This window comes from Salvelinus alpinus, chromosome 24 (genome assembly GCF_045679555.1).
Source record: "Salvelinus alpinus chromosome 24, SLU_Salpinus.1, whole genome shotgun sequence".
In the NCBI taxonomy this organism is placed as follows: domain Eukaryota; kingdom Metazoa; phylum Chordata; class Actinopteri; order Salmoniformes; family Salmonidae; genus Salvelinus; species Salvelinus alpinus.
Genome location: NC_092109.1, coordinates 28,848,306 through 28,876,152, shown reverse-complemented (window position 1 = coordinate 28,876,152; position 27,847 = coordinate 28,848,306). Strand labels below are relative to the sequence as shown.

The following is a 27,847-nucleotide window of genomic DNA, read 5'->3' as shown; positions in this document are numbered from 1 at the left end:
GTCCGCCCGAGATTCGGCGACCCAGCAGCAATCATACTCAACTTGAGCGGGGGGAACAAACTGAATCAACTTGATTACTTGTCGCTGTATCTAGCTATTTTCATCTTGAAACATGCTCGTGTAGATGGCTAGCTTCAACCTATTTCACACTTTATTAGCAATGCTAAAGACGGACGGACGGAAGAGCTAGAAAGCTAACATTAGTTGCTAGCTGGTCAGGAAAAACACAGGACGTTGCGCTGGTTGTTATGCTCGTTAAACTCGCGGATTCTTACCTGTGCAGTGAAGAGTAACTAGCCTACGCTAGCTAACATCAGCAAGCTGCATTGTCAACTATTATGATGTTTTCATTCTCATTACAGCTGAGGTTTGACTGTTTATTATAGTTCATGCTATGTAACTAGCGTTTGACTTTCCTTGATCCAAAGAGGACGTTCGGGCTGTTGCTATATATCGTTGTAGCCGAAGAAGTTTGCTAATCACCGGACTAGATTTTTACCGTATAACGTACTTGTAGGAACAAACCTCGCTTTGGGTAACGCTTTAACGTTAACTAACAGAGCTCTATAACTTGACAGCTCATCGTACCCACTGCACAGCTCAGTGTTATTGGCGAAGCACTTTTGTACATCCAGAGAGTGGAATAGGCGCACCAATGTAACGTTAACTTAGCTAGGTACTGTAGCTAGCTTGTGAATGCAGGGATAACGTTACTTTATTCAGATACGTGTGAATCGGGAACTTTGCTTTTTAACTCTACTTACATATTATTGATAGGTAGCTATTTTTTTTACTGACGATTAACTACTTCAGCTAGTAGGTTAGCTAGCTAGTTAGCTAGCTAGAACTTTAGCTTGCTAACTAGCTAGCTAGTTTACGCCTTCGACACGTAGCTAGCTAGCCGCTAGACAAGGGTACGTATGAGAAACGTTTTGATAAGCTAGCTAGCTAACGTTAGCTAAAGAAACAAGATAGCTCCCAAAAACAAACAGAGGACAGATGAACATCGAGTTTTGAGATTCTGTAAAGTTGTTACCCCCCCCGGAAATTTAAGATGTCAACCCGGACAGTAACCAGGACGGCATTATTAACAATTGAACATTCTTCAAACCAGGTAAGCCAACTGCAGAAGCTAGATGGCAGCTAATGTAATGGCGGTAGGCCAGTTCAGAGATCCAGCTAGCCAATTTATCCAACCTTAGCCAGAAATACTATAGCCAACTTATTCTTCTTCGATGGGGTTTAACGGCGGTTGGCATCCAAACTATAGCCAACCTAAACCACAAAAAAAACATTTATTTTTCCTAGGCCCCAGCTATCTAACGTTATAGTTATAGGTAGCTAATTACACATTGTAGTTATGTGGATAGGAGGCCATGCAGTAGAATCTAAGGCTTTTTATAACTAGATAGCTAACTATGATCAGAACCCTCTAACTTTTAGGCATGTAACTTGGAGGGCTAGGACAGATTGTAACCATAGACACATTTTAGTTGCTGTAAGTTTTATGGAATTGGATAACACAGCTCAGTAGGAAATGCCAATGCTTTTCAAACTCACTTTTCCTTGTCTTCAAATCGTGTCATTTTGTCAACAGGAGCTAAGCTGATGTAATCTCTAACATTTAATAGATGTTATCTCGAATCTTAATGCTCTATTGCCCACATTGTTTGACTGACTGTCTTCAACAGATCATCCACTGTCAGTACACAGTTGTAGGCCCAACTAGCTATTGCCACTTGTATGATGGGCATTCCATCATACAAATTGTCTGACGGCATTCTAAATATACTTTAGTAGGAATAGCTCACATCAGGTGTAAGTAGAGGACACCGGACTTCAGCGCATTTGAGGAGCCACTCAGTCCGGAACACATTTGCTTGCAGTGATGACTGGTTCTCTAGTGAGATTAGTGTTTTAGTCATTAATGAAATTCTCACAATTGTCTGTACAAATCACAAATTGCTGATACTTATACATGGGTAGCAGAGATGCTGACGCATCCCATAATGGTCATTGTGGTGAAAATTCCCTAACTTGCACAGGCTACTAATTCCAAGGTTTTGTTAGCCACTGAATTTGTCTGAAGCAAGGAGTTGGCGAGGTTTAGCCATGCCCTGCCCGGCTTGTTTGAATACAGACTGCTGTTGATCTGGGCCCAGCTGGCGAATCTATGTTCTTCCTACCCCAGTTTCTCGGTTAGTTCAAACCAGCATTTCCAGTTGAGCTGGGTGTGTAGGAGTTGTGTGGAGGCCGAGGGGAGTGCTCCTTTTCTTCATTTTGTCCGTATTAGCATTATTTGTATGCACACGTTTCCCTGTGTGTTTCTCATTCTGGATATGTCATTATCATGTTCATGATTGATCATCAATGAAAGATGAAGAGAATAGTTCTCCATTTGGTTGTAGGTTCTATTCAATAGGCCTATCTGGTTTATGTAACAGTGTCTTTGTTTTTACCAGCCATTCCCCTAGTGATCTTGGTTTCTCTCTGGTCTTTGTCATGTCCTAACCACACTCTCATATACTTGTAGGTATTAATAGCTCACATAGGAGGGGGTGGGATGGTGTTGGATGAGGGTGGTGGGCTGATTTTTAAAAGCTTGTCAACACTGTTCCAGCTTTGTTTGAAATGTAGATTCGGTTTCTTGTCTGAAAGGATTCATCAGTATTTCTTTTATTTCTCAGCTTTGTAGCTTGTGCTGTTTTCTGAGGAAAAAGTTGACAGGTTTTTAGTTAAGTAGCTAAGTATATTTACATTTAGTATTCCTTGTTAAAGGGATACTTTTTGGGATTTTGGCAATGAAGCCCTTTATCTACTTCCCCACAGTCAGATGAACTTATGGATACAATTTTTATGTCTCTGCATCCAGTATAAAGGAAGTCAGAGGTAGTTTTGTGAGCCAATGCTAACTAGCATTAGCGCAATGACTGGAAGTCTATGTTATCTACTAGCATGCTAGCAGTTACCATACATTTTCAGTAATTGCACTAACGCTAGTTAGCATCATTCTTTAAAACTGCACGCAGAGACATACAAATGGTATCCACAAGTTCATTTGACTCTTGGGATGTAGATTAAAGGGCTTCATTGCCAAACTCCTGAAGTATCCCTTTTAATGTATTGTCCTAGAATTTACAAAACCAGAGCCCCAGTGGGTAGAAAATGAACATTTCTCTCCCCCATAGTTCCACTATGCCATGTGTTTTGATTTCAGGATGTTTTTACTGTCATGTTTTTGAGTTAAATGCTTCTGACAGAAGTGTACAGTAGTAGAGTATGGAGAGGAAGAGGTGACTGGAGGGAGAGCTCAGTTGGTGTCTATTTGTGGTTCTTGCTGCCTCTACCCTGACTGGAAATAGCCATGGTGTGATATTAATACCCAGATAAATGACAAGCTGGCTCACACACCTCCTTTATTTACCAGTTCTTCTCCCTCTCCCTGCCAGTCTTACTTTGTTTACCCTCTCTTCTTCTTTCTTGGAGCAGGCAAGAAATAGTTTTCCTTTTGAAGGGTAGCATAACATTTGCTAAAACAATTCAGAATTTAAACCAGGATACAGCGTGGACACCCACTTTATAATTATCTAGTAGGCTTATTTAAAAAAAAAAAAGAAGAAATGAAATGTTCACTTGTTTAGGCCTCTATTTGTATTGTCGCATACATCGGATAGTTGCTGTGAAATGTGTTAAAGAACTAGGGTTCCTGATGCTCTAAAAGTGTGTTTGTGTGCTTGTTTCACTGTGCATTGCTCAGTCTGAATTGAATGCTTTGCTCTGAGTATTTTGATGAGAGTGAGAGACGTGAGGGGACAGCCAGGCTGAAGTGAGTGTGTTTCTGTGTATATGAGAAGGTTGGGGAGGCAGAGTAAGGGATAGGTTTTAAGTAACTGTCCGGTGTTTACAGATTTTTTTGTGTGGAAATATGACCTATAATTAATTACAATATGAGCTAAATAGTTTTCATTCCAAAAAATGGTAAGTGGGCCAAGCATGTTAAACAGCTTTTCTGTGTTTGAATGGTATGGGTGTACACCAAAAACAGGATGGTGTGGGCATATACTGGTCATAAAAAATATTAATGCGAGTATACTGTTGATTGGCCAGCTCATCCTCCTCAGGAGGATTACATCATCCGCTGAGGAAAGCAAGTATTTTTGAAACAGTCTGTTTGAGGTTTGGTTCTTGAAGTGTTTTTTTTTCTTTCCAATTTTATGATTTGGACACATACAAGTATAGGATGAGTCAACATTATTTGGGTACTTTAGGCAGTAGGTTGCCATGGAAACACGACCACAGCACAACTACTTTGTCAGAGAAGCGCTATTCCATCTGATCTTAGCAACACTAAAGCATTTTTTCAACCTCTCATAGCAAACTTGCGAATTTCTCCAACAAATTTTATGTTCTCAATTGTTGAATGTAATGAAGTGTAAAAGAACATGAGTGCAGTTGTGGCAACAGGCCACGTTTTAGAGGATCAAATTTTATTTGTCATTTGCCGAATACAACAGGTATTCACCTTACCGTGAAGTGCTTACTTACAAGCTCTTAGGCAACAATACATAATATTTTTAAGTAAGAAAATATTTGCTAATAAACCAAAGTAATAAGAAAAGTAACACAATAAAATAATAACGGGGCTATATACAGGTGGTACCGGTACCAAGTCAATGTGCAGGTGTACAGGTTAGTCAAGGTAGGTAGGGTTAAAGGTGACTGCATAGACATAGATAATAAACAGTGAGTAGCAGGGCGTAAAAAGTTTAATTCTGTATTGACGCTTTGCCTGTTTGATGGTTCGTCGGAGGGCATGGTGGGATTTCTTATAAGTGTCCGGATTACTGTCCCACTCCTTGAAAACAGCAGCTCTAGCCTTTAGCTCTGTGCGGATGTTGCCTGTAATCCATGGATTCTGGTTGGGATATGTACACACCGTCACTGTGGGGATGACGTCTTCGACGCACTTATTGATGAAGCCAAATGGAGGGAGAGCTTTGTAATTGTCTCAATGTGTGGAGTAAAGGTGGTAGAGTTGATTATAAAAATTAAAAAAAATGTATCTCCCCCCCCCCCGTCCCCTCTGGTTGCACATGTGGCATGCTGGTAGAATTAGTTAAAACGGATTTAAGTTTTCCTGCATTAAAGTCCCCGGGAAATAGGAGCACCGCTTCTGAGCGAGCATTCTCTTGTTTGCTTATGACCTTATACAGCTTGTTGAGTGCGGTCTTAGTGATTGAATCGTACAGTCAACTCTATATGTAAAGTGACTGCAAGGCTAAGGCAATACATGGGTTAATGATGGGTTAAGCTGGGCTATGGAGATTGGTTGACAAGGGAGATGGGTAGAGCCAGTTCATGGGTCTATGATTTCACACAGATTGCATTTGAATTACTGATAGTGTTGGATTAATTCTGACGTACTTGTTTCGAGTTTGATTCTTTATTATTTGTGTACTTGTTTGACATTTTACTGCACTGTTACGAGCTAGTAACACGCACGCTGTAACATATGTGTACACGGCCAACAAACTTTGATTTGATGTGTGGAGTGACCAGAGCAGACACTTGTGTCCATCCTGTCAAGGTTTTCAGGTTAAATTCTGGTCGGAGTTACTACAGTACTAGTTACTGAGCACATTCATCTTGTTTCACTGTGTGTGAGTAAGAGGGAGAAGGAAGTGCATTAGGTCATTTGACACAAGGTAAAGGTTTTGGGTGGTTTTATAAAGGGTGTGGTACAGAGAGACTACTACACTGATTTGCTCATTTGTTGCACAACTACAACCAACCTCTCCTTAAAACTCAACACCAAGTTATACTTCCTGTTGTTTTTTCTTTAGTCATGGGGAATTAAAAAAAAATATTTTTCCCCCTCATTCATCCCCTTTTTTCTTTCGATTCTCTGGCACAGCTGTCTGAGCATGTCAGCTCTTGTCCATCGGGCTGCTCCCTCCCCTGCCTTTTCTCACCAGGGCTACTGCTCCCTCCGTCAGACAAACCCAGACATGTCTCATCTGCACTAGGAGCCTGACCTTGTCTTTGTCGGCCATTTCAGACTTTTTTTTTTTTTTTTGGCGGGGGGTGTAATTGCAATACTTCCTCAAATTAACCAAACATACTTTGTCTTCAGCATTGGGACGAACAGGTCTGTCTGGCTCTCTGGAGAGCCTGGCTGTGCGTGCTGCATGTGTCTGTGTCCTATTTTAGCATGAGACATCATGTTCTTGGTCATCTATCCAAGCCATCAACTCAACACCCCTTTATGCTTTGAAATCTGTAACGAGGGGGACACAGACCTGTATTGTTGTGAATCGTTTTTAGATACTACTGCACTGTTGGAGCTAGGAACACAAGCATTTCACTACATCTGCTAAATATGTGTATGTGACCAATAAAATTAGATTTGACATTTTGAACTCTGAACTCTGTCTACACCGTCTTCATAGAGCATGGCTGAAGTCGTTCTTTATAGAGGAAGTGACAATGTTCCGGAACCTACTGAGTGGTAGCAGGCTGGTCAGTGCTAATGCTACTGTCAACCATTGAGTACACAAGTCCCACTGCAAGCATTAATGGAGAGTAGAAGGTCAACTTTTTTGCATATGTGGATGTTTTTTTCGATGTGTGGATGATTCTTTTGACAGAATTTGTAGCCTGACTGATCAGGGTGAATCTGAACTTTTGTCCACACCAGTGTCATAGAGCATGGCTGAAGTGTCTCTTCATAGAGGAACTGACAAGGTTCCTTAAGGTGAATGGTAGCTGGGTCATTCATTTCAGCAAGCCATGACACCCACCATCTCAGATTGTTCTGAAATTGTTTCTGTAGTTAGAAACATAAGATAAGCATTCCGAAAGCATTATTTTGTTGAAATATAATTTGATCTGAGAAATTAAGCTATTGGTTGCACCCAAATTGGCCATTTTTAATTTATAGGATTAATATAATATCCAATAATTATAGTAGCCTACCTAACATTCCATTTGGAACAAACTTTTTTTCAAACAATGAGTAAGACATGAGGAATCCAAATAAGTGGTGAAAAGCCATCCACGGACCCCTCACACCCCATGCCAATCCCACCCCAACAATGAGTATATAGTAACAGTTATCTATGTTTGGCAAGTATTGTTTCTTCATCTTATCTAATAGTTTTTTTTTCATTGAAGTTGGGTTTATGTCCCATCCTGATATTACCAGGTTCTGTCCACTAGATGGTGGTGTTCCTGCTATAAGGTGATTCTTTTTAAGAACCCTGCCCATTGTTAAAGGGATATTTCACCCAAATTACAGCATTTACATATTGGTTTCTTACCCTGTAAGCAGTCTATGGACCAGGTATGACAGCAGCCCATGTTTTGGTTTTGTTTACCTAGCCACTGTTTGGATGTTTTGGGCGTGAAAATGCAAATATCGGTACCATTGACTTGCATTGGATATTTAACACGCATTTTTTTTTAAAGTTAGCATTTGAAACGGTAGCCAAGTAAACAACCAAAGCATTGGTTGCTGTCATTCCAGAGGGCAGGGTTTCCATTAGCCGGTAGTAGCCGGCTTTTGTCTGGAACAAGTAGTCGATGTAGCGCCAGAACTGCTGTTACAGCTCATCACACAGCGCGTTCGTTGCAGCTGGAGTGAAACGTGCTTTTATAAGCCCAATCATTGTGCAACATTTTAAATGCAACTGCGTGTTAAACAGTTTTGATGGCCAAGATTTAAGATTAGGTATTATTATTTTTTCCCTCAACCTTTAAAGTACGCTTCCTATTTGCAATTCAAGTGCATAGGTAAGTAGGCAGGCTTCAGTGTGTCTCACACCACTTTGCGATGAGCTGGAGTCAGTATGCATTTTGAAACGTGTACTTAATTGTTTGAAACTTGAACGTTTTACTTCATAATTGAGGCATGTCTTGACTTGCTTCAAAGTAGCTTAGCCAAAATCCAACCAAACGTGCAGACAATTATTTTTTAAAGTCTTCCTTATGCCATTGAAACCAGTAGCCTATTTATTTAATTCTATTGGTTTTCAAATCAACTTTTTTTCATTGTCCAGTAGCCAAAAGCACAATCCTAATCATATTAGCAACCAATGTTAATTGTTGCATCTTTAGATCTCCTCTCTTTCTCAATTTCTAATGGATATTTTCTCATGAAACCACTCGCACGTGCGGTGTGCTTTTGACAAGTGTTTTCCCATGAATTGCATTATGGAATGAACATTTGTGCGTAGCTTACTGCCTTGTGTTCCATGCGGTGTTTTTAATGTGAAGAAATGTTAACTTTTTAAGCTAAACATGGTGGTTTGTTTTTTGGATGTAGCCTAGGCCAACTGGTTGAATGAATTTGGGACCTATCGTTCCACAGCTGTCCCAGAGTCTGTTTGGAATGGGTGATTTTATATCTCGCTCAGAACGACAAGCTGACCAATAGAATAGGTAAACTTTTCTACTATGAGGGATAGTACACTGCTCAAAAAAAAAAGGGAACACTAAAATAACACATCCTAGATCTGAATGAATGAAATATTCTTATTAAATACTTTTCTTTACATAGTTGAATGTGCTGACAACAAAAACTCCTGGACAGTCTGTGGTGCAACGTGGCGTTGGTGGATGGAGCGAGACATGATGTCCCGTGTGGCTCAGTTGGTAGAGCATGGCGCTTGCAACGCCAGGGTTGTGGGTTCATTCCCCACTGGGGGATCAGGATGAATATGTATGAACTTTCCAATTTGTAAGTCGCTCTGGATAAGAGCGTCTGCTAAATGACTTAAATGTAAATGTAAATGTCCCAGATGTGCTCAATTGGATTCAGGTCTGGGGAACGGGCGGGCCAGTCCATAGCATCAATGCCTTCCTCTTGCAGGAACTGCTGACACACTCCAGCCACATGAGGTCTAGCATTGTCTTGCATTAGGAGGAACCCAGGGCCAACCGCACCAGCAAGGGGTCTGAGGATCTCATCTCGGTACCTAATGGCAGTCAGGCTACCTCTGGCGAGCACATGGAGGGCTGTGCGGCCCCCCAAAGAAATGCCACCCCACACCATGACTGACCCACCGCCAAACCGGTCATGCTGGAGGATGTTGCAGGCAGCAGAACGTTCTCCACGGCGTCTCCAGACTCTGTCACGTCTGTCACATGTGCTCAGTGTGAACCTGCTTTCATCTGTGAAGAGCACAGGGCGCCAGTGGCGAATTTGCCAATCTTGGTGTTCTCTGGCAAATGCCAAACGTCCTGCACGGTGTTGGGCTGTAAGCACAACCCCCACCTGTGGACGTCGGGCCCTCATACCCCCCTCATGGAGTCTGTTTCTGACCGTTTGAGCAGACACATGCACATTTGTGGCCTGCTGGAGGTCATTTTGCAGGGCTCTGGCAGTGCACCTCCTTGCACAAAGGCGGAGGTAGCGGTCCTGCTGCTGGGTTGTTGCCCTCCTACGGCCTCCACGTCTCCTGATGTACTGGCCTGTCTCCTGGTAGCGCCTCCATGCTCTGGACACTACGCTGACAGACACAGCAAACCTTCTTGCCACAGCTCGCATTGATGTGCCATCCTGGATGAGCTGCACTACCTGAGCCACTTGTGTGGGTTGTAGACTCCGTCTCATGCTGCCACTAGAGTGAAAGCAGCGCCAGCATTCAAAAGTGACCAAAACATCACCCAGGAAGCATAGGAACTGAGAAGTGGTCTGTGGTCACCACCTGCAGAACCACTCCTTTATTGGGGGTGTCTTGCTAATTGCCTATAATTTCCACCTGTTGTCTATTCCATTTGCACAACAGCATGTGAAATTTATTGAAAATCAGTGTTGCTTCCTAAGTGGACAGTTTGATTTCACAGAAGTGTGATTGACTTGGAGTTACATTGTGTTGTTTAAGTGTTCCCTTTTATTTTTTTGAGCAGTGTAGATTAACTTAGGCTAGTTATTTTGCTGTTTGGTACTTGTCCTGTTGGCTGAGAAACTAAATGTGGACAGTTATAATAACATCTTTAAATTACCCTTTGGAATTCGGTAAGGACACACGCCATTGCATGTTTTGTTAAGATGAATGACCATAATCTAAATGTGATTTCTGTCATTCTGAGCACTGTGGGTGGAATCCCTGATCAGGTTACGCACCCAATGCATATGGGTCCAGTAAATATAAAAGGCCTGCTGATCAAAAGTCCGGCACCGCATTTTTGTAACGGAATCCCTGCCAGAGGGGTATCCTACGAATCAAGCAAGATCTTCTCTGGGTTTTCTAAAGCTAACCAGCTTTAGTTAGCTTCACATTCCAGCTCATGCTTCATCTGTACTACGACTGGATATTGCTCGTCCGCCTGCTGCCAACTCTAGCAGGCTTGTAACTGCATGTCCCACATGGCTAGTCATTGAGACAATGCTGAAACATTCATCCACGGGCGAGCCAATGCCATGTTTTCATTTGTGCCGAAATCAAAAATGAAAGGAAAGTTGCTAATTCAGCAGGCTATGGTGTGAAATAGGCTTTTAAAAGTTCGGTGTTTATTTTATTACTTGTCGTTAATGCTGACATTGGTGTGCTTATCAATGCACAATCACCTTTTTCCCAACTCCTATTGATAAAATAATTTAAGTCATACAAAAGTGTTATTGTGCGTAAATTTTAATGCATTCTGTCATTAGTAAATGTGTAATGTAATTTTTCAACACACAACAAAATTAATCAATAAAATATTTAATCAGTCTTCCTCAAATGAAGAGGATGATGATGCAGTATTTGCAAGGGGGGGGGTGGTCTGATTTTAATTGGTCCTCAACTTGTGGCTCTCATTTAATTTAGGGTAAGTGGAGTTAACTGTGAGTTAGCCTTCCCTGGAGCAGGTTAGTTCTGAAGGATTCGTTGCCATAGAAATTTACCTGGATAAAAGGTGAGCAACTTTCGAATGACCGGATATCCCAAGTGGAACTCAGTTGACCAAAGTTATCTAGTTAACTCCTCAACTGCTTCGTAGCATACCCCTCTGGTCCATAGACAGCTTACAGGATAAAAAAAAAAGTCATTTGGGTGAACTATCCCTTTAACAATGAAGGTGGGAGATTCTTAAGATTATGAACTAATAGCAGGAACAGCACCATATAGTGGTCAGAACTTGGTAATATCAGGATGTACAATGGGACGTAAATCCAACAACTTCAATGACTTTCTCTGAACAGAAAAAAATCACAGAGAACACATTACATAGGATGAAGAAACAAAGCTCTATACTACTTGTCAGAGAACTGATACTATAAACTCATTGTTGGGGTGGGATTGGCATGGGGGTCCGTGGGTGGCTTTTAGATATTTATTTGGAATCCTCATGTCTAACTCATTGTTAGAAAAAAAAGTTTGGTCCAAATCGGATGTTGGGTACTATATTTATTCAATATTATAAAAATCCTAGAAATTAAAATAGCTGATTGTGGTATATTCAATTACGTTAATTAATTAGATAAAATTATATTTCAACAAAATAATGTTGCAGGAATGCTAATCTTATCTGTTTCTAATAGAAACAATTTGAGAACACAGATGGTGTGTGTCAATACTCTTGTGCTTTTTGAGGTGGAACGACCCAGCTGTCTGGTCAGTACATCAGCTACTGTTAGCACTTGATGGAGTCCACAAGTCCCAATTCAAGCATAAAAATAACAGCTCAACTACATTTGCATGTGTAGATGTTTTGTGCATATCGATGAATGAGTCTTTTGACAGAATGGTAGCCCACTGATCAGTGAGGTTTTGCTCTAATGCTACCGGCTCTGTAGAGACATGAATTTCAAATGTGTCATCTTCAAGTGTTTGTGGTTCTTGTCATGCCCCTCTCTCCACCTGAGGCTGATCATGATCTGAACAGAGAGACATGTATATGTGATGAGACCCTCCAGTCTCTCAGGCTCCTCCTGGCTGCTCTCTCCTCAGCCTGTCTCTGTCTCTCGCTGTCAGTCAGCCCTGGAGCTGAGCTTCCCATGACTGACGGTATGTCTGCATTGCTCTCTGTTCGGTCTTGTCTGTAGGATATGTTGTATTTCTGAACACGTCTTTTTATTTATGCATGTTTGTTTGATCTTTGTCAATGTGCTTCTATCTGTGTCCCAGTGTGTGCCAACCTCGGCGAGTGTGATTGAAGTGCTGGCTACTGTGCTGAAGGTCAAAGCTGTGTTTGTGAGGACTGCAGACTGCATTGCTGACACGCTCTCAGTAACTGCAGAGCTCCTTCGCAGATCAGCTGGGTGCAAGACACCTCTTTGACATTGTACAGTAGACACTTGGTGCCTGTCCCTCACACAACAAGCCCACTGTAGAGGGATGGCTAAACCATGTCTGCCAGTGCCAAGACAAATACAAAATGAAAACGAGGTCACCACACTGCCAGTTGTTGTATGGTAGTCTGGTTTACCCTGTTCTGCTCTGTATGTAGCCATTGAGGTGATGAGGCACTTCCTCATGTGTTTATGCCAGAGTCTGCTTTTGTGTGTGTGTGTGTGTGGGAGGGAGCGTTTAGGTGACGTTAGGCTCTGCTGGTTCTACCGGCAGACTTTCAACAAGCTTCTGCTTTATCCCTCTATGAAAACTGGCTGGGGAGGGCCACGACACACAGACATAAAGGCGTTACATAATATAACATTTACAAAGCCGGCACATCTTTTAATTGCGGATATTGGTGCATTTGTTTTCCATATTTTTATTTTTATGTGGAGTGCTGTTTTCTTTCTTACAGGGAGGTAAGAGCATGGCTTGTTGGGAAATGTGACGTACTGTATTTGTCTCATAGCCCCTGCTTTTTGTTTTCTCTTGGAATATGACCACTAGAGAGGAGCAGAACTGGACTTCTATTTCACAACAATGCTGTTTGTCAACTGTCAATTTATTAATAATCCTGTGGTCTTAAGAAGAATCTGTCCTATTTTCTAATTGTAAAATTGCAGAATAGTAGGGACGCCTCGGGCCCAGAACATGGAAACTAAGGTCCATGTGGCACAAACCACACACAACATAGAACTGTGCCATGTCAACAATAGCTTTTCTGTCCTCTTACATATGCTCACAAAGTAACAACCTTATCACACACGTCAGTCATACAGAGGGGGAGGGAGTGCGCAAATGGGGTACAATTCAGTGTTTGTGAATGCAGAGACATGTAAACCCCCCCCCCCCCCCATCACTTTCTCTTCCTTGTTTTCCGGGGCTCCCACACTCTTAACTACCTCTTTTGCCCACATGCATATGGTACCCTTCACCTTTTTCCCCCTGCTCTCCTTTACTCCCTCAATCAGCCCCCACCCCCTTCCTTCTGTTCCGTCTGCTCTTTCATCTTCTTGTGAGTCACTCTTCATTCCCCCCCCTCACACTTTCTCTCCCTCTGTCCTGTTTGCTTGTCAGTGTGGATTTGAGCTGCTAGCAGAGACAAATACCCTCAGTCAGTGTCAGGAAAAGCCTCATTAGCTAAGAGCTGGGGTGACTATGTAGATTGACAGATCAACATTATTGGCCAGTATCAAGTTATGCTCACAGTTGTGTTTCTGAGGTATCCTTGAGACCAAGGCTCTTTCGCCTTTAATGGGATTCTGAAAAACATTGTCTGGATTTGTGAGTGAAGTGTTGCGTATGCCTAAGAGAATGCTTTGTTCCCCTCTTTCAGTCTCCCTCTGAGTCCAAGGCAGGCGGGCGTCCCAATATGCCGCGGTGCCGGAATTCTGTCCCCACGACGGCAGACGAGCAGCCACACATTGGCAACTACCGGCTGCTAAAGACCATTGGCAAGGGCAACTTTGCCAAGGTCAAACTGGCCCGGCATGTCCTCACAGGGAAAGAGGTGAGGACAAACCATGAGATCTAAACAAGTTCAAGCATTTTGGATTTACTGACTGTGATGTTTTGATCCTCTGTTGGATGTGGTTTGATCATTGTGAAGGATCCTACTTCACCCATATCCCTGACCCATATCCCTAACATTCTGATCTCTTGAGGATGGATCAGTGGATTGTGAACATGTAACTGCCAGTTCTTTAATATGCTAACAACGTGCCATGTGATGTGGTTGCTGGGAGTGGGGCAGCACATGGATAAATGAAACAGAGTGCAGTAGAGTGGGGGAAAGTCTTCATCCAGCTCTTTCCACTGATGGGTGGTTTATACTAAGTCTGCGGTTCTACTCATGTCTAACATCATAGTTTTTTTCTCCTAAAGGTGGCTGTGAAAATCATTGACAAAACGCAACTTAACTCTTCCAGTCTCCAAAAGGTGAGTGCAAGTAGATGCTATGTGTAATGCCATGTGGTTGTTTTGATTTGTGTTCGGATAGTGTGTTTTTATTTCTGAAATATAAAAAATTACGCTGAAATCAATGTAAATGGCAGTTCCTTCCAAAGGGCTTAGGGCAGGATATGGCGGTAATTACAGGAAATTAGACCCAAGTACTTCCTGTGGTGAGGGTTTGGGTGTGGTGCCAGTACTGTCCTCAGTATATACAGTATATGCATGAAGACTCCCACACAGTGATTTGCGCATAGATATAGTTTTGGAGAATACGAGTAAAAATTATATAGAATAAACTGATTTTGTTTGATATAAACTGGTTTGATATAAACTGATTGATCCTCTGTTAATGTCTTGTCTATTTGTTCTCCTGTCCATAGCTGTTTCGTGAAGTGAGGATCATGAAGTTGCTGAATCATCCAAATATCGGTGAGCTTTGGGCTGCCCTCCCCTTTTAAGATTCTCATCAATCCCCAACCAAATGACAGAAACATGTTTGTGTTCTGCCTGCTTATTCTTGAGCAGATGCTTTTCTGAGAATATTGAGCATATACTAAGAAATTGACAGCTATGTTGTGATTGGTGTTGTCCAGGGCTGGGCGGTGTACAGTATTTTAACAGTATTGATGCACGGACCGGTTTGGGTTTTTACTTTACCTTCTATAACGTTATTTGAATGTTTGTTAAATGTGATATGTTGTGTGTAACTTCCATTTTTATAGTTTACTTCGCTACTTGAGTCATCACTCTCCCCCTCTCTCTCTATAAAACATAAAATACTGTCCATTTTTTAACAAATACCATGATATATTTTGGCCATATCGCCCAGCCTTAGTGTTGTCTTGATTGGATTGAACTTTCCGCTCTTTTCCTTCTCGTCTTTTTAATTTTTTCCCCCTGTAGTTAAGTTATTTGAAGTTATTGAGACTGAGAAGACACTGTACTTGATCATGGAGTATGCCAGTGGAGGTGAGTAAAGACACAAGACAATTCTTTCAACACACCACTCAACCTGAAATTCTGTTCTCAGCCTCTGTAATAACATCAATGCTAAGTCCCAGTTCTGTCTCACTCTATTCACATGCACTCTGTTCCACACTTGTCCTTTCATCCTCTTTTGTGTCTCCACTGCTTTTTTGTTCCTTCAACACTCCCCTACGTTCTATCTCACCCCTCTATCCCCCTCAGGTGAGGTGTTTGATTACCTTGTTGCTCACGGGAGAATGAAGGAGAAAGAGGCCAGAGCCAAATTTAGACAGGTGAGACCCTTTTGTCTGCTGGTTTCTTTTCTGTTTTTGACACTGTTTTGACAATGTTATTGACAATACTGTTTAAAAGGGAATTGTCATCTTAGCTGTTGCTCCTTCTCTTGCTACAGATAGTTTCAGCGGTACAGTACTGCCACCAGAAGTGCATTGTACACAGAGACCTAAAGGTGAGGATAGACAAGAAATGTGGCAGGTGTTTTTTGTGTGCAGATGGAGAGATTTATGGATCCAATTCAAAGTGACAGATCAAGATCATTACATTATGAGGTATGATGTTGGAAATGTTTTTAAAAGAATGTTACAGAAACTTGTATCAATAATTAACACTCTTTTTCCAGGCAGAGAACCTACTCCTAGATGCTGACATGAACATCAAGATCGCAGACTTTGGTTTCAGCAATGAGTTCACCATGGGGAACAAGCTGGACACTTTTTGTGGCTCCCCGCCCTACGCTGCTCCGGAACTGTTCCAAGGGAAGAAGTATGACGGGCCCGAGGTGGACGTCTGGAGCCTGGGGGTCATCCTCTACACACTGGTCAGCGGCTCTCTGCCCTTTGACGGGCAGAACCTCAAGGTGAGCAGGGAACTGTGAAAGAGGAAGGGATACATGGAAAACGAGTAATGGTCTTGAATACCTAGCTACCCTTATCCTTGTCTTTTGTGCTTGTCTTCCCTTTAGGAGCTGCGTGAACGGGTTTTGCGGGGGAAGTATAGGATTCCGTTCTACATGTCCACAGACTGCGAGAACCTGCTCAAGAAGTTCCTCATTCTCAACCCAACCAAGAGGGGCAGCCTGGAGGTTAATAGTACCTCATCTAGCCACTGCTATTTCCTCCATTGGATACACTGTGTAGACGACTATAACGCTACTGTTAGTGCTTTGTTTCCCGTCTTCCATCAACCCTACATCTCTGTCCTCCCTCTTCTCTCTGCTTGTGTCCAGCAGCAGATCATGAAGGACCGCTGGATGAATGTAGGCCATGAGGAGGAGGAGCTGAAGCCCTTCATCGAGCCCCAGCCAGACTATAAGGACCCCAAGAGGACAGGTCAGAACCCCGACCGAGCGGGGGGGTGGAAGAGAGGTGGGGCAGGTGTCTGGTGGATGAGTTGGTTGCAGCAGATGGGTTACTGGGGCGGGGTTTAGAGGTCACACTAATTGGGGGAGGGCTCCTCTATCTGAAGGTGCAGAATCTTTTCAGTCTTATTTTACGTGCTGTCTTAAGCTGAAATTACACAGAGAGACAGCGTGCGAGAGTAGTGAATGGTCGATTCACATATACTGCGTAGCGTATGCTGACACAATTGTCATGAAAATCTGTAAAAAAAGGTGTCTGTGTGTATGTATGTATGTATGTATGTATATATATTTTCGCTTTGTAGCCCCTAGAAATTATTGTTGCAAGTTCCTTTTGACTCACCTTATGTCCTACAGGAGTCACCATACCTGGGCTTAACAGTTGTTGTCTTGCTAGCTTCACCAGGATGTTGTAGCTAATAAACCTGAGCCGTTTATAAACAATTAAGTCTCGTTCTTTCTACATAAACAGTTCTCTCTTGAAATCGGAGTCCTTGAGTTTTCCAGCTGTAGTTTGCTTAGGCTAAATGCCTATGATTGAAATCAATACATGTAGGCTGCAATTGTTTTCAAATATTGTAGCCTATTTGACTGGCAAACCTTAGCTTACATCCCAGTACATTTTAAACTACATCTTTAGTCTACTTAGCATATGGAAGATCATAACAATTCCTCTAATTCCTTTTCTACAAACGACCCACTCATTTGACCAGCATTGCTCCGCGTAGACATTAGAAAAAAAGACTTGCTTTCTAATTTGACGCTTGCGGCCCGTCTGTTTTCTCTCATTCACTCATATGCACTCTATTTCCAGCGTGATCATGCACTTAAAAATGGAATTGAGCGTTAGTCTCTGTTACGTAACGTGCCCCTTGCTGTGTTGGCATGTGCCTACATGTTTAGTCAAACTAAATGCTAGAGTTTTTGTTAATGTCTGTCCTTGTTGGCTGCCTTCCGTTTTATTAAATGATATGCCTGTACGATAGAACTGTTTTGTCCATATAACGATGCGCCTGTCTATGTTTGTTAGAGAACTATTGACCTGTTGCTTTCTAGTATGTTAGACTTGTGTTAAGTAGTCTCTGATATGCCTTTGTCTACAATGCATGTGTGTGTAATGTACTTCTGTCCTTGATGTGGTTGTAAGGCTGACATTTGATCCATTCTGTCCAGATATCATGTTGCAGATGGGCTACTCTGCAGAGGAGATCCAGGACTCCCTCGTCAACCAAACATATAATGAAGTCATGGCCACATATCTATTACTGGATTACAGGAACACAGAGGTACAAAGTGTATACACTCACATCTGTAGGAGCGAACTGTGTCCTACTCCTGCCATGGTAATATTGATGACCATCCCTCCTCTTCCCTCTCAGATGGACGAATGTATCAGTCTGTCAATGAAATCCCGCCCAGGAAGTGACCTCACAAACAGCAATGCTCAATCTCCTTCTCACAAGGTACAGCGCAGTACCTCATCCAATCTGAAGCCCCGGAGAGCAACAGATGCAGGTAGGAAGCTGTTTGGGTTGACGAGGGTACTGCAAATGGTGAACTGTTTTTGATATGTAGTCTTATTTGATTCTCATTCTTTGCGTCTCTGTCCCACCCTTTCTTTCTTTTCTCGCTCTTGTTCTTCCTCCCAGGTTCTTCTGCTTCCAAGCGTTCCCAGGGCGACAACAAGCACACAGCAGAGGATTATGGGAGGAAAGGTTCTGGCACTGGCAGCTCCACTAAAGTCCCTCCCAGTCCTTTAGCTACAGCAGATCGTAAGAGGAGCACCCCAACCCCCTCCACCGTGAGTAGACTTATTGTTCTGCATGCCTGCCACTCTAGGATTGATGACATGTACACTACTGTACCTAACATCTCCTCAATGGGTCATACAGAACAGCATCCTGTCCACTGGTACGAGTCGCAGTCGAAACTCGCCGGTCCCTGAGAGGGCCACACTTGGGGTCCAGAATGGAAAGGACAGGTACACACAAGCACCCTTGCAGCCACAGACATACACAGACACGCTCACATGGCTGTGGAGCTCTCTTTTTGGAGCTAGTCGCGTGTCTAGATGGCAGTATTTACAAGCAGTGGTCAGCCAACAATTAATTGAACACAGCAGCTAGCAGCTTCCCCGCCAGCATGAGATGGAGTCCCAGTGTACGTAGTCACACATTCACACGAGAGCAGAGATTTGACAATTTTCTAGAATGTATTAGTGACACTTGCAAAATTTTATGAAGGACTTAGAATGTACTCAAAGCCAGCTTACTCACTCACACAGTAATACACGGCATCCGTAATCAACTCAAACAATAATAATATCTTTCAACTCTAGCTCACACAATCATGGCAAGATTAGTTTGCTAACAATTATTTAATATTTTACCATTTTATTACCATATCCTTCACTGTGAAATGTTTAGAATACAGCAGAGTAGAAAGCCAGGTTTAGGTGCAGAATCAGGGGCCTCAGACACTCTGACACTTAACAGTATTAAACACATTGACCCTGATAATCAGATCCCACTCCTTAATCTGGGATTTGTGACGCTGGCTGCTCTTGTATGCAGGTTACTTCCAGGCACAAAAAGGGAAAAATGCAGAGGGGAAGTGTTTAAAGAACACGTTCTGTGGGGGAGAGAGAGGGAGCAGCAGTGACTCAGACATGTTTGCTATAAAGAGATGATTGGAGGGCAAACAGACAGTGGTCAGCTGTAGCACTACTGGTAGAACAAGTCACTAGCACACATTCTCCTGACACAACAGCCATTTGACAATGTTTGTTGCATTTTTAAGCAGTTTTTCCTTTCCTCAAACGTGTGTTCTGTCCTGACAGTTTCTCCCTCCATTTCCAGCACTTCCTTTGCAGCAAGATTTTTTTGGGTGCGATGCTTCCCAGAAATAATGCAGTCTGTCATTAAACTCCCCTAATGAAAGCTCAGTGTTTCCCCTATATTAATTTAGCAGCTGCGGGTCGCAGCTTCTAAATCGTTGCCGCCTCGCAAAAAAAGGGGGGGTGGTAAAACGTTTTCAGTCTAAACATAAAAAGACTAAAACCAGATATATAAAGTACTGAACAAAAATATAAACACAACATATAAAGTATTGGTTGTATGTTTCATGAGCTGAAATAAAAGATGGCAGAAATTTTTCATACGCCCAAAAGCTTATTTTTCTCATTCGGTGCACAAATGTTTACATCCCTGTTAGTGAGCATTTCTCCTTTGCCAAGATAATCCATCCACCTGACAGGTGTGGCATATCAAGAAGCTGGTTAAACGGCATGATCATTACACAGGTGCACCTTGTGCTGGGGACAATAAGGCTACTCTAAAATGTGCAATTTTGTCTAACAACAGATGTCTCATGTTTTGAGGGAGCATGCAATTGGCATGCTGATGGCAGGAATGTCCACCAGAGCTGCTGCCAGAGAATTGAATGTTCTCTAACATAAGCCGCCTCAAAGTCATTTTAGAGAATTTGGCAGTATGCCCAACCAGCCTCGTAACCGCAGACCACGTGTATGGCATCGTGTGGGCGAGCGGTTTATCAACGTTGTGAACAGATTTCCCCATGGTGGGTTATGGTATGAGCAGGCATAAGCTACGGACAATGAACACAATTTGATTTTATCGATGGCAATTTTAATGCACAGAGATACCGTTACGCAATCCCGAGGCCCAGTGTCGTGCCATTCATCCGCCGCCATCACGTTTCCGAATGATAATGCACTCCCCCATGTCGCAAGGATCTGTACACAATTCCTGGAAGCTGACAATGTCCCAGTTGGTCTGCATACTCACCAGACATGTCACCCATTGCCCATGTTTGGGTTGCTCTGGATTAATGTGTACAGCATGTTCCAGGTCCCGCCAATAGCCAGCAACTTTGCACAGCCATTGAAGAGGAGTGGGACAACATTCCACAGGCCACAATCAACAGCCTGATCAACTCTATGTGAAGGAGATGTCGCGCTGCGTGAGTTGGTCACCAGATACTGACTGGTTTTCGGATCCCCGCCCCTACCTATTAATATATATATTTAAAAAAAAGTATCTGACCAATGCATATCTGTATTCCCAGTCATGTGAAATCCATAGATTAGTGCCTAATGAATTTATTTCAATTGACTGATTTCCCTATATGAACTATAACTCAGTCAAATCTTTAAAACTGTGGCATGTTGAGTTTATTTTTGTTCAGTATAGAAAAGATAATGCAGCTATATATTTTTTAAATAAGATCATGTTTGAGAAGTAACACCCACCAAAATGAAAACTAGACAGTTGGGGATAATTCTAGAAATGTCATGGCATGGGGGCCCCCATTGATTTTATGTTTGAGTCACTCCGATAGCATTAGAATGCGGCATAAGCCATTGCAAAATGTGTTGAATTACAGGAAAATGGCTTTAAAACTACATCTACAACCGCGGCTGAAAAACAAATCTTAGGGGAAACACTGAGGCTATTATGTTTAGTCATCCAATACAAATCTGCATTATTTGAGATGCTGTGTTGTCTGTGATAATGTGCATCAGTGTGGTTTCATCCCCCCTCAGTGTCCCTGCTTCCTCCCCAGTTCTAACCTTGTTACCCCATGGCTCTCTTTAACCCCTCACGGGGGACGGTCGGCACTGGGTTTATTAATTTCTCTCCCTCAGCCTGACCACCCCAGGGTCCCGTGCCTCCACAGCCTCGGCAGCTGCCGTACTCTCCTCCTCCCACCCCCGACATCACAAGTCCTTGTCCACCTCTGCTCACCCCAGCCCCCCAGACATCCATGCACACCGGCCCAGGCAAGTGGCACCAGGGAGGGGAACACAAGGGCAGCCACTCTGCAGGAGGGAGAGTAGAGTGGATATGAAAGGTTTTGGGTTAGATGGTTCCTGGTTGCAGTTCTCAGCATTGTGTGTCCAACATCGGGAACAAATTGGTATTAAAAGATCAGCTGTAGGGATTAAAAGGGTAGCAATATTGCTGTTGAAAAGGCAACCCACTTTCTCTGTCACTTTCCACCACCCCCTGAAACACAAGCACCCTGCCTCTTCTCCCCACCACCACCACTGTCCTTGTCGAACCAGTTCTATCACTGATCTTCCACTAGAAAGCCAGATCCTGCCAACCCGTGGCTCCTGTGTACCTGCAAAACCCTCAGTTACACATCACAATTTTATCTTGGCCCATCCGGTGCCATTAGGTTTTTGGCTGCAGTGAGCCTGAACCCTTTCAGCTCCTGGCTGCTGTGTGCATGTCATGTAATCCCTTTTAATACGTTCTGCAACTCCCTGTCCCCAAACACAACTTGACATCTTGTGGGCCATGCACATTGTTCAATTTTTATTTTTTACCGTTTCCTCATGAACTAGCTATAATGCTGGGATGTCCTTCACATGTCAATTGGTTTACGTGTAATCCATTATCACTGAATAGTCACAGCTCATACTGTGGAAGCTATTTTCTCAATTGAAAGGGTGTTATAACCTCTGCCAATATGATCATGTGTGTGGTCCATGACATAAATCAACGGTATCACAGCTCCATGACCCTTCTCCATACTTTCCTCTTTGTTGTGATGCTGCAGCCATCGTTGTTCTGTTGGCTGATCCTAATGTGCCATGCTAATTGTGTGATTCATGCTGTGTGCCTATGATTTAACACTCAACAAGGCTTCACTGGCCTCACATTCTAAGTATAGTTTATACCTGCTGCCCGTGGTGGGTCACAAGGCTGTAAGATGTTATTTTACTGACTTCAGTCATGGTGAATTTTGCTGAGTGGATGGCACCACAGTTGGGGTGCATGTTGTAGACCAATAGAAATATGCCTTTTACACATTGCTTTTGCAAACTGCTTAATCAGGCTTCCTTACAACTGTGGCATTTGTATAGAAATGGTATGCATTTCATTCACTAAACTTTAGTTTACTCTGAAGCGCAGTTAGGTTATCATAAATACTTTGTGGTAAATTGCTAAAGCAGTTGAAACTTGATGTTCATAATGAAATATATAATTGTTTCTCCTCTTCCTACTCACAAAACTATCAAAACAGCACCGCCCCTCAGAGAGTACCGGTGGCGTCTCCTTCTGCCCACAACATCGGCAGTTCCACTGCGACAGACCGTACCAACTTCCCCAGAAATGTGACCAGCCGGAGCACTTTCAGTGCCGGCCAGCAGAGGGCGGCACGGGACCAACATACCTCCACTTATAATGGTCCCCCATCATCCCCTTCCCTCTCCTACGGGAACAGCCAAGCCCGAAGAGCCGGGGGCACTGGTATCTTCAGAAAGTTCACTTCTAAATTTGTGCGCAGGTGAGCGAATGGGGGAATGGGGATCTGAGATGTGTGATGGGGAAGATGATTAGTGTTGAATCCAATGATATGCTGATCACATCCTGGTGTTGAACGGCTTTTCATTAGTGAATTACAGTTAGGTGTTCATGTTTGTGCAGCGTGACCTTTGGACTGTTTGTTATTAGCATTTGTGTGTCCCTGTGATGGGTTTTTTGTCTGGCCACAAGTTATTGTGCACGCAATGCGCTTGACTACAAGTACTCCCCTCTTTCAGGTTAAGTTGGTTTGAAGCAGGTCGTATTTCTGTGGCTATGGTCAGTTAGCACATAGTTGAAGCAGATGGGGAAGTTACTGTGTGAGTGTACCTTGAAATACAATTTGGAATATCCTGCTATTGTTTAATGATAAATTGTACAACACCAGGAATTAAAACGGATAAATATAACGTCATAATTGGCATGCATGTTTCCCATCCAGTGCTAACGTTAATCCTAATCTGAGTCCATTGTTCATGTAACTGCTCTGCCCCGAACATCCTGAATACTATGGTAATGTCAGGCTACAATAACAGCCATTTTGTGACAACCTGTTTGGCCCAAGCAGCTCACCTCCTGAGGGACACCGGGGGAGTATTCATGTATTTTAGTTGACTGACATGCACATGAAATGTGTAACAGATTGGCTATGGTTTGTTTTGCGCACGTTTGTGTACATACCGTTTTTTTTCTTCCCCCTCCCCTTTGTTGTAGAAATCTCACATTCAGATTCCCCAGAAGGTAGGCAAAAATAACCACACACTTGATTCTGTCAACTATTACCTTGTGTCCTATCTATCCTCTGTAAGGCTATCATTTTATGTGTCATGACCCTTTTCATGAATTTTTTTTTTATACGTATTTTTTAACCATTTGCCATTTATACTAACACTCCCTGCTCTTGCCATCGCCTGATTCACCCTCGTCTGCTGCTCGGCTCTCTTCATCCCTCATTGAATGATACTCCTCCCTTCTTTCTCTCATCCCTGTTTCCTTTTTGACTCTGTTAGTGTTATCAAATGTCGTCCTGTGGGTCCTTGGCCAAGTCAATAGAAAACCCTCTGTGCTGCCCAGTCTGTGGCCGTGCTGCCCAGTGTAAAGAAAACTTAGAGCACAGATAAATGGTACCAGTCTGTTTCGCAAACATTCCACTCCTTGTACTCCGTGTCATATGCCAAAGCATGACAAGGAGTGGAGTCATAGCAGGGTTTCTTTCTGGATGAAAAAGGGGCTTAGGGGGTGACTGGGCGCGGCAGAATTTTTAATGGCCCCCCATCTTGGCATTGTAGAGCTATTTTATTTTATAAGAACATAATCCTCCAATTCTACATTTTCTCCCATGGAGCTGAGAAAAAGTAGCAGTTTTAAAGCTATTTTCCTGCAATTCTATGCATTTTGCCATGGCTAATGCTGTTATTTTGCACAAACATAATAATCTATATTACTAAATTCAATGTTTTGGGAATTTTCAATTCTCCCCAACTGTCTAGCTTTTATTTTGTGGATCGTTAGTTCTCAAAGATTATATTATTAAAAAAATATTTAAGCCATTTATCTTTTCAAAAATGTTATCTGATTTTAGTTTACGTTTATACTTAAAGCGTTTTTCCATCCCGAAGATACATTTTGGTAACCTGAAAAAAAATGTTACGGTAGCCCGCCCAGCATTTCATTTAGATAATTTACTTATGAAGCTTGCATTTGGAATTTTTTGTTAATATATTATTACATAATCAAAATGTGTTGTAGCCTTAATAGACAAGTTATTGCCTGTGTGTATATATAAAACAAAAAAAACTTGACTTAACTTGCTCTTAGAACTCATGACTTGGACTTGACTCAAGACTCAACCCGTTCTACCTGGGACTCGACTTGAGACTTGGACCTTGAGACTTGGACCTTGAGACTTGGACCTTGAGACTTGCTTGTGACTCTAATAATAGTGACTTGGTCTCAGTCCTGAACTATTTGCAGGATAGACATTTTATTTAATTATATATATATTTTTAATAGTTTCAATGGTATTGAAAAACCATCCTGTGGCTATTTCCAAACACCCCGGTCTGTGGTATACTGCCCAAGCCTTGTGGAAGAGGGGGGGAGTGGGGGCAGTGAAGTGTTTGTTGGCAATGTAGCATCGCTGTCATATTTTTGGGGGGATATCTCCTGCCTTTCTTTCTCTGGTCTGATACCAGACCACGTTCCAGGCTGCACTGCAGCTTAACAACCTTATTTTCAGCAACGTTCTGCAGTTTCTTTTTCATCTTCTTTTAACCATGGCTTATCCGCTAATACTTTGTCTTTTTAGATTTCCTTTTTCTATTTTGAGTCGTTAGAGACGTGTATTTCTTGGCTCTAATATGATATTCTCAGCGACCAAGATGTCCATTCAATCAGAAAATAAGTGAAGATTGAACCAATTTGTAAGTCGCTCTGGATAAGAGCGTCTGCTAAATGACTTAAATGTAAATGTAAATTGAAAGTTTTGACGTTTACAAAAATGTGCATCAAGGGGTGCATGTATTTTTAAGTCTTATTGTTGTGGGTGCAGACTTAAGGATGTTGGGCACCTTGAGAAACTGAGAACAGGTCTGCAGAATGCTTGCAAATGCATCTGACAGATGCTGTTCCTTTGTTGTTTTTGATGCCTTGCTGTGGGAGTTTGAGGAGAGGGTTATTATATGGTGGTGATGGGACTCATTAACATAACAAAGATGTGATCTCTGACCTTTCATTCCAGTTGTATGCTAAACAAAAAACAGTTTCCATGGTGTGAGTCCACTTTGCGGTGGGGGGTGACCAAAAAGACATTTGAATTCGTAGAGGTACCTAGTTATTCTCTCATAGCCCCCCCAAAATGTAGTGGCGCTCACATGAAGTAAATCTATGGATATGTGGAAGGTGCAGGGGGTGCTATGGGAGTTGGTAGTGTTTGTTCTAACCTGGTAATAGTCTAATTGGAATTTTGGGAGACTAAACTTGTGCCAATTTCTTTTGCGGAGCCCGTATGAGGGAGAGGGTCGAGATGAGGCCAGCAGGTGAGGAATACAATAGTGAAAATGTGATCAATCTGTTGATTCAGTGATTTTTATTATTATATATATTATTATTTTTAAATTTTATTTTTTATTATCAAATAATCATTACATTCGTTGATTATGGTGGTGTAAAGAATAGCATGATTGTGATCAAATAGCTCATTCAATTTTGACAATGCAAGCATAGATATTTTAATAACAGGAGACATGTATTCTGCAGCTTAGTGAAGCTTTTCATGTTCATGCTCATGCTGTATCTTTGGCTCCCCCTGTGATTGAATGCATTGTTAACCAGCCTGTAAGATTCCTGTTTTGTCTGTCTCCCCATTCTGTTTCTCTCCTTGCCTTTTTATTATATTACTGTCCTTTCCTACTTTCTTTGCAAACTCAGACCCATGCTGACCACCGCTGAGAAGCTGGAAAAGGTCACTCTGGGCTCTGCAGGAGACGAGAACAAGGACTTCCTGTCTTCCACCTCTACGGTTCCCAGCACCCCGACTTCAAGCCTGACCTCCAAGGACCACAAGCCCCGCTCGCTGCGCTTCACCTGGAGCATGAAGACCACCTCCTCCATGGAGCCCAATGAGATGATGAAGGAGATCCGGAAGGTTTTGGACTCGAACAGCTGCGAGTATGAGCTACGGGAGCGCTACATGCTGCTGTGCGTGTCTGGGAATCCCGCCTGTGACGACTTTGTCCAGTGGGAGATGGAGGTTTGCAAGCTGCCCCGCCTCTCCCTCAACGGGGTTCGCTTTAAGCGCATTTCTGGCACGTCCATCGCCTTCAAGAACATCGCTTCCAAGGTTGCCAATGAGCTCAAACTTTGAGCTTGTGGAAGAGTAGTGATGATGATGATTATAAGGAGTCGGCTGGTGGAAGGAGACAGACTGGAGCACGCAGGCAGAGGCTAAACTTTGACACAGAACTGAGTTGAGAGGGTGACAAAGGAGCATGGAGAGACTTTTTTTTGGGGGGGGGGGGGGCAAAGAGGCTAGGGGAGGTTGCGTGTATAGACCTTTTTAGGGGATTGTTAATTTTCTTAAAGGGGGGGTTCTTTTCGTTTGGGTTTTCTATCCTCTCTCCCTCTGACTTTTCTGTTGTCTTCTAAGACAGTTTTGTTTCTCTTAAACCTCGCGATCCTCTTTTTCCAAAAGGAATTCATTGATGGAAAATATGAAAGGAAATTTGTTATAAAGCAATGAACTGATTGTGGGTTTAATTATATATTTTTGTTGTTACCCAAAATAGCACTGGACTCAGCAAGCTGTAACCCTCATGGCCCTTCTCTCTCCATTATCCTGCACCAAGGACAAACGGTCGAAACACCATGTTACTGCATCTTGCCCCTATTTTCAGCTGTCCGTTTTGAACAGATGAAGAGACCTGCAGTTTGACACTCTGAATGTACAACATGATTAGACGGATGTATCTTAGGTACAACGCATATTCACTACAATGTAAATTGGTTTTCACATCATGTTCTGATTCTGATCAGCTAATGAAGGCTGCACAAGGTTCCTGCTTCAGTGTGGTGGTTCAGAAAGCCATTTTTACATCACAGCACAATGTCTTACTTGATGGTAAAGTGGAAGTGCAGACTGGATTTACCTCTTTGCTCTGATTGCGAGCCTTCACCACCCTTTACCCCAAGCCCCTTCAATTAGTTTTTGTTTTTCTACAGCAGGAGTAATTTATCTGAACTAATTAAGGGCCAATTGATAATTATTGGTGGGTTGTAATGTAATTAAGAGTTGCTGGTTGGTTTCAATGTGCTGCACTGGAATGTCTGAGTTCCCTTGCCTTTCTCTGGAGAAAATAATTATTAATATTGTTATTAAGAATAAACAAAGTTAGATGATT

The 27,847-nt window shown here is 42.6% G+C and overlaps 1 protein-coding gene across 7 annotated transcripts; it reads left to right on the top strand.

Moving 5' to 3' along the window:
* Nucleotides 1-27,847, top strand: LOC139552488 (serine/threonine-protein kinase MARK2-like). Of its 7 annotated transcripts, none has more exons than XM_071364278.1 (19): nucleotides 1-1,114; nucleotides 13,654-13,827; nucleotides 14,202-14,255; nucleotides 14,651-14,699; nucleotides 15,174-15,239; nucleotides 15,459-15,529; nucleotides 15,649-15,705; nucleotides 15,877-16,113; nucleotides 16,219-16,338; nucleotides 16,486-16,585; nucleotides 17,788-17,900; nucleotides 17,994-18,129; nucleotides 18,264-18,415; nucleotides 18,507-18,595; nucleotides 21,281-21,415; nucleotides 22,669-22,932; nucleotides 23,664-23,690; nucleotides 25,952-25,987; nucleotides 26,379-27,847. In XM_071364278.1, exons 1-19 carry the CDS (start codon nucleotides 1,055-1,057, stop codon nucleotides 26,812-26,814), a joined length of 2,376 nt encoding a protein of 791 aa, XP_071220379.1. In that variant the 5' UTR covers nucleotides 1-1,054; the 3' UTR covers nucleotides 26,815-27,847. The 7 variants fall into 7 exon arrangements, with proteins under 7 accessions (XP_071220379.1, XP_071220377.1, XP_071220383.1 ...); XM_071364276.1 differs by having other exon boundaries at nucleotides 16,486-16,621; XM_071364280.1 differs by lacking the exon at nucleotides 1-1,114 and adding an exon at nucleotides 11,948-11,990 and having other exon boundaries at nucleotides 16,486-16,621.